Source organism: Schistocerca serialis, chromosome 9 (genome assembly GCF_023864345.2).
Source record: "Schistocerca serialis cubense isolate TAMUIC-IGC-003099 chromosome 9, iqSchSeri2.2, whole genome shotgun sequence".
NCBI lineage: Eukaryota > Metazoa > Arthropoda > Insecta > Orthoptera > Acrididae > Schistocerca > Schistocerca serialis.
The window spans coordinates 113,892,076-113,899,259 of record NC_064646.1 but is presented as its reverse complement, the minus strand read 5'-3'; the positions used below and the strand labels follow the sequence as shown (position 1 = coordinate 113,899,259).

At 36.3% G+C, this 7,184-nt stretch overlaps 1 protein-coding gene across 2 annotated transcripts; it reads left to right on the top strand.

Moving 5' to 3' along the window:
* The first annotated feature begins 346 nt into the window (after positions 1-346).
* On the top strand, positions 347-6,433 carry LOC126418653 (DNA-directed RNA polymerase II subunit RPB9). Of its 2 annotated transcripts, XR_007575883.1 has the most exons (6): positions 347-853; positions 1,035-1,089; positions 1,370-1,443; positions 1,532-1,658; positions 4,780-5,006; positions 5,605-6,433. XR_007575883.1 is itself a non-coding variant. In XM_050085531.1 (5 exons), exons 1-5 carry the CDS (start codon positions 780-782, stop codon positions 4,840-4,842), a joined length of 393 nt encoding a protein of 130 aa, XP_049941488.1. In that variant the 5' UTR covers positions 347-779; the 3' UTR covers positions 4,843-6,433. The 2 variants fall into 2 exon arrangements, 1 of the variants encoding a protein (XP_049941488.1); XM_050085531.1 differs by having other exon boundaries at positions 4,780-6,433.
* The last annotated feature ends 751 nt before the right edge of the window (positions 6,434-7,184 follow it).

Sequence of the window (7,184 nt, the reverse complement as noted above, 5' to 3'; positions counted from 1 at the left end):
AATCAAGCACGGATTCCAGGACAGAACGCTAAAAACAAAAATGTGGAACTGTATTACAACATTGCTTAGACCTATGTAGCCCATTTGTGTCCGTACGAAATAAATTCACAAAAGTCAAAACCACACACATAGCAAGGAAATTAATTAGCTACCTCAAATGGAGAAGCATCGTTGTCACTCAAAATCCTAACATGTCGTCGTGGCTGTTTGTTTGGTGGCATCAAATGTGTCGGAAAGTCAAAAATTGATTGCACTGCTTCGGGTCTGAGACGTTTCTTCCACGTTCCAGGGCTCACTACGTAATCATCTTGTCGGAAAAGGTTTCCGCAAAGAAAACTGCAAGGCGTAGGTTTAAAATCTTTCCGCTTCACGGAAGTAATCCACTTCTTTAGCAACTCTGGGTGCTTTAGAGGAAACCTGTTCAAAAACATCGAATTAGCAAACGCAGTAAGTCTGTATTGTTGTCGTATTGTATCGGTAGTCCTATTACCTGTGAAATGGTAAGTCACTTTCCTTACTCCATCGCTTCGTACAATTGCAAGCGGAACAAGAAATCACCATTTCGATAATCCTTAATTCCTTATACACCGTATAGACCGAGAGAAACTTCTTGGCAAATTCAAATATGGCGGGCAATACAGACGACAGTAATCAGCTGGTAGAGCCATCTATCGGTAGGTCCGGTAGTTGAGCATCCCTCATTTCGCTAGCTTTAGACGCCTGTGGCAGTAGGCAGGACTGAGCGGACGAAGTAGTTGTGTAGTGAGTAAGAGGAGAACATGTCCAGAATACCGGGGTACGATACCCATGATGATGGGCCAGGTTTCGTCGGAATCAGGTTCTGCCAGGAATGGTAAATTTATTTCTTACTTAATTTGAAAATATTTAAGATTTACGTTGGTGTAACTATAACGTACTTAACAAGCAAATAAATGTCTTGGGATTAATAAACTGCAATTTGTAAATAATATACAGTTCTTACTAGGGTGAAACTTGAGCTATTTTTGATAAACTTCGATCCTTTTTCATTTCAGTAATAACATGTTGTACCCAAAAGAAGACAAGGAAAACAAAGTACTTTTGTACGCTGTAAGTATACCTTAAATTATGCGCAAACCTTCCTTTCAATTGTAAACGACTCTCCTTTCTGAAACATTGTTTGTATTTCAATAAAATTTTTCGTTAGGTCATGACCAGAAATGTTGACGTTCATTTGATTTTCTCTCCTCTCCTGTGTTTATTATTTGATAGGTTTGACATACATAATGAGCGATGATGAAAGCTTCTCGATATGTGTGTGTCATTGACGAAGCTATTATCACTCTTTTAATTTACTACTGCAACTGTTATTGTATCTTTTATGTTTCAGTGCCGCAATTGTGACTACAAGCAAGTAGCAGATAGCAATTGCATTTATGTCAACAAAATTATGCACGAAATAGAGTAAGTAAAATCAAAGCAATATTCTTTATACTGACACTATTTTAAGTTTTCGCAATTCTGTTGTGACAGATATTTCTTCTTTCTGCAGCGAGTTAACGCATATTGTCTCTGATGTTATTTCTGACCCTACATTGCCACGAACTGAGGAACATCCCTGTCCGAAATGTAATCACAGAGAAGCTGTGTTTTTCCAGGCACAGACAAGGAGAGCTGAGGTTTGTAGTACACACATTACATTTAAAACATTAAATTTAAACTTGAAACAGCTTGATCTGGGTGTAAAATTAGATTAAGTGTGAAGACTGTCACAGTTCGTATTTCTAACTAATATATTACAGTTGTTGGAAGAGTATTTGTTAAAAAGATTAATATATTTCTCAAATTGGGTAATACCCAGATTGAGTAGTTTTATCTATCCATTTAGATTAGATTTAGTAGTATTACAGTTATTTGTAATGTAGACATCTATGGTACCCTTCAAAACAGTTTGCAGATTTGCCACAGATAGTTGAAATAACAAAAACATGTTAATGCTTACAAGTCCTCTACAAAGTTCCACGGAAATATCATGGGTTCCAGGGTAGTCTCTGTATGTTCCACCTCTTTGGTTAATTAGTTACATGTTCCATGGAACATTTTAAGTGATAGATCATCATGCTGTGAAACAGGTCATTTTACATGCACATCACAATTTGTACATGCGGTTACATTCTGAACATTTCTATTTTTTTAAAATATGCAGACGAGTTTGTAATTTCTACAACAAAAACACACACTGTCCAACCAGCCACCATATCATCCTCAGCCCTTTGGCATCACCAGATGCGGACACAGAGGGGCATCTGGTCAGCACACCGATCTGTTGTCAATTTTCGTGACTGTTGCTGCTACTTCTCAGCCAAGTAGCTCCGACAGTGCATAACCTCAGTGATCTGATGGGAATCAGTGTTACCACTGCGGCTAAGCCTTTGGCTGGTAATTCCTGCACACCATATTTTTTCATGTTACAATATCAGAAATTCTTCTATGGAATAGGAATTGTCAGGGAGAAACTTTCTCACTTTATCAAATTTTGCCTTGCTGTTTGTCCAATTTACATCAGTAGTAAGTGATCAAAAATTTTGTTGCTTTCTTGTTTAAAGATGTCAGAACATTGTTCCACATGATGTTAATTAATGAAAGTATGTCAACTTACTGATTTCTCGCTTCCCAAGATTTGCAATGATTCAGAGTGCAAATGTGGCAGAACTAAATTGTTTTAGGAGCTCCAAAATGTGTTGTGTTTTTTTTTTTAAAATTCTCGTCCATATGGACTACTAAGAATTTTCAGGTTTCCACCCTATTTATTATTTCCTCTCCATGTGTTACACTTATCATTGGTGTAGTACCTGCAGATATGCAGAACAGAATATGTTGTCTTTTTATAATTTGGGGTGAGATCATTTGCAGAAAACAATAATGATACTTTTATGAACTTTGTTTACCATTACTTCTGTTTTGTTCGTATGCTTCTGGTGATGACAATACTAGTGTCATCTGCAAAAAAGAATTAATTCTGCTTGTTGTATACTGGATGGAAGGCACCACATACATGATTTCTCCCCAGTCAGAATTATGTCCCAGAGCTATATTGTTTGAATTACTAAGTACAACTTTCTGCATTCTTTTGTTTAGATATGACATTTACCCTTGGTTGGCTATACCACCAGTCCCATAAAATGTCAGTTTACCTTGGAGTATACTGTGATTCACATAGTAAAATTCCAGGTCAACGGAAGCACCAGGTTCCACCCCCGTCTGCTTTGACCTGTGACAAAATGGTGTTGCAGTGTATGTCATCACTATGGTGTGGAGTTTTTGAGTTGGTTGTATGTGTAGATGTCATGTTATTGTATTTGGTCATGACATCTGATGGTAGTTTGTGGACGTGCTGCAGTAACAGCGGTTGTGGAAGTGTTTTTACTGAGTTATTAGGGTTTTTCTTGTTTATACGTTTGGGGTCTTTGTTAGGTCTGATTTGTTTGGTGTTTGTTGTGCGGAAAGAAGTCTAATATTTTTATTGCATTTTTGTCAGTTACGGATATGACAGTGAAGTTCACGAGTGTATCATTACATTCTGAGATGAGTGATGATATGATGTCTGACATACAGTTTCTGCAGATGTTTGACCTTATCACTTAATATGTTTGGTGTCGCGTTTGTGGCAACAACAAGAGATTGATTAGAGTTCTGGTGGCTTGGACCAGGGCCACGTGTGCGCCTGTGTGCGTGTGGGGGGGGGTTTGGTATCAGTATCTGTGATTGAGCTGTATAGGTCTAGGTAAATGCCTGATTCCACTTTGTGGAGTTTTTTTTTGTAGCTGCAGCTCAGGGGAAGTGTCAGATTCCTGTGCTTTACATGGTTTAGCAGAATGTCATAATTTAAATTCTTTTTATTATTTGTTTTGGAGTGGTGTGCTGTGTTTTTTTTAGCTTGTTCCCATCCTAAGCCCAAATTTTCTGCCATTGTACTGTTAGTTTCTTTTATTTTTGGAGTGAGACATTGTCATTTTATTTTTGTCCCTGTTTGCATGTGTGTAGTGATGTCATTGTCGTTAGTTTGTATGTGCCAGAAGTAGCCATTGCTGCCATATTGGTGATGTTATAGGTCAGGACAGACAGGTGGTATCAGATGCTTCTTATAGGTCACAGAAAATACCAGTCGGCGCTAATTTATTATTTAATACTTGTAATTATTTAATATTGGTGAGTAAATGTATAAATTGTATTCTCACTAAAGCAACCCTTCTGAAACACAAACTGTTGTTGCTAAGGTGAGATAGTACTCTAGAATACCTCATCATCTCAAAAATTTTAGAAAATGTTAGCAGTGAAACACGTCAGTAGTTATTGACATACCTCTTATCACCTTTCTTAAAGAGGGGTTTTAACAACCACATATTTCAGTCTCTCTGGGAAAATGCCTTGAGATAGTGATGCCTTACATATTTCAGGTAAGACCAGGTTTATTACACAGGGACAGATTTTTAATACTATATTTGAAACACCATCAAAACCAGATGAGCTTTTATTTTGGAGAGTGTATAATATTCTTAATTTCAGAAGGAGAAGCTGGTGATACATTCATATGACTGAATTTTACAAAAGTTAAATTTTCAACACACTACTGGTGTTTTGCTCTTGAACAGTTTGTCCCTATGCCTAGTGCTATATTTAAACAATTATTAAAAACATTTGCTACCTGTGACTAATCATGTATTGTAAACAGATTATAGTTTATGAATTTTAAGACTTGGCAAAAACTAGCAATAATATATACGTATGTTCTCTTTGCAGGAGGAGATGAGACTTTACTATGTGTGTACAAATACTCATTGTACGCACAGATGGACAGAGTAAATAGTGATTTGGAAAAGCTGTGCACTTTTACTTCACATCAACTTGCACAAGATAGTTGTGAAGTGAGGGTGCGTGTGCATGTGTCGGTGCTTGCATGTGTGCACACTAAATAATTGTAATATAAACTATTTTTGTTGAGTGTGCACTGCATCATTCCATACATTGTGAGTGGCTATGTTTTTTAAATGTGTTAATTAAGTGTGTATTGGTTGTTTTGTCAGTTTGAAAATGTAAGTTATAGATGTTATTAAATAATCAGTCACCTTTGAAAAGATTTTAATTTAAAATAGTACATAGCACTGAAAGATAAAATTTAATCATCATGGGTTTACAATTGTGTATGAAATAACTTATATTTGACCTGAAACACTTTGAAAATCTGTTATCTGATGTTATATGGACTTGCTATACAGATTCCATATTGAAGTACAGAAAATTGGAGCTATGTCACCCACTGACATAGTGAGGGGGAGGGGCGGGAAGTCTATCACACCCAGGGGCGCAGCTCGCAGAGTGGTGCCAAATCATCTCAAAGACAAACAAGATTTTCCAGAAAATATGTTATATAATAATTCTGGAGGGGGAGGGCAATAAAGTGCTGTGCCAGTTTTGTTCGTTACATCACTAATGTTTTCCTCTACAGATTGGCAATGTTAGGTTTTTTTTTTAAAGGCAGTGGGTGTGTAGTTTTAGGTAACCAGTGATTTATGAGGAAAGTGTGTGTGGAGTGACAAAATTGAAACCATCTGATATTCTTTGCAGATTGTCCATGGTTACGTTGGGTTATGAAAGCTTGTCTTAGATTGCTGCTACCAATGGACTGATGTTTATCTGTTGATGTTTTGGGATGAAGTTTGTCATAGATTGGTCTCTTGCAAAGGTCAAGGATAGTTGGATTGTGAGATGGCAAAGTCAACATATGTCATGTTATGCAAGGAAGCTACAGTTACTTAGCATTCGTGTAGTGATTCAGAAGACTGAGTGATCAGAGGTTATGTATGTTCCACATTAATTTACATTTTAATTTTGGTCACAAGATTAATTTTATTTTTATGACAAATGCTTTATGAGGTTTTGAGATAGGGAATGCCATGGTTTTTTTCTTATTTAACTTCTTTCAGTACATATCATGTTCCTTGGTTTTATTTAGCTAATACAAACCATGTTGTCTGCTCGCTGCTTTCTTGACAGCTATTTGGAAATAGCTGTTCACACATCCCAGGCTTTCCTGTCATCCCACAGTGATGACTGCCAACAGTATTCCATTAAACATGTAAATGCACTGTGCCTATTTTACCCTATTACCATGGTTCCATGTGGAAATTAACATTAGCATGTTCATCCTGTAAGTTTATTTTCAGTTAATGAAGTAACTATTGATTGTTTTGACATTGTAAGACAATGAGTCAATAGCTTTAAACAAAGAACATTAGTTTTGAAACTTTGATTATAGTCATTACATTACCTTATGCCATTAGTTTTAGTGGGAAGATTAGATAGATCTGTCATGCCTCTGAAATTAATTCATTCCAAGATTGAGGCTTTTTCCCCAATGTATTTTGAACTGCAAATAAAGTGTTTTAACTGTAAATGTTGTGATTATAATGTCCTTCCTTTCATGTACTTTCCATACTTGCATATTAAGGGAATCAGTCTAAACCTTAATTGTGTAAAGGAAATGATGACTTATCAGAATCTGAAATGAAACTAAACAGCTCACAAGTTTTGCACCAGCCAAATGAATTGCCTAGTTTGAATTTTTATTTCAATTTATTTTTAAATTCATAACTGTAAATCACTGGGCAGTCACCCATGTAATGGACTGAAAAGTAATCTTGTATTCTCAATGCAGTTCAGCAGAGATTTGGTCAAGCATTGACAATATGGCTTGTTTGCATGTTAGGAGCAAAACAAATAAATGTTGGAAATGGACCAACTCACTGGTGGTAATTTCTAGTAACCTTAAACAAGTGGTGGATTCAACAACAAATATAACTGTCCTAATAAAGAACATGTGTGCAGAAGTTACAGCAGTATGTAGCCAATATTCAGTATAAAGAGAACAGTATAATCTGACTCATAAGTAGTGGAAATGAGTATAAAGGGATGAATATTTGCTGGAAAATTAATGTCAGTTGGAATAGTTGTGTGTAATGTACATGTAATAGTATGAAATCTAATACACTGACAAATGCAGTCGAATGGTATTGCATTTGATGTCGGTAGTACGGTTTATACAAGATGTCAGTGATTTGGGTGGTAGAGAGTAGAACTCGGTATAAAGGGAGTCGTCTGTGTGTGGTGTTTAGTATGTGTGTACGTGCCTTTGCTGTAGATAGAAA

What these genes read in the sequence shown, in the direction of transcription:
- LOC126418653 (XM_050085531.1), top strand. Translation starts at nt 780, where the DNA reads ATGTCCAGAATACCGGGGTACGATACCCATGATGATGGGCCAGGTTTC. An exon ending in ATCAGGTTCTGCCAGGAATG is followed by an intron (nt 854 to 1,034) that starts GTAAATTTATTT and finishes TTTTCATTTCAG; the next exon opens with TAATAACATGTTGTACCCAA. An exon ending in ACAAAGTACTTTTGTACGCT is followed by an intron (nt 1,090 to 1,369) that starts GTAAGTATACCT and finishes TTTATGTTTCAG; the next exon opens with TGCCGCAATTGTGACTACAA.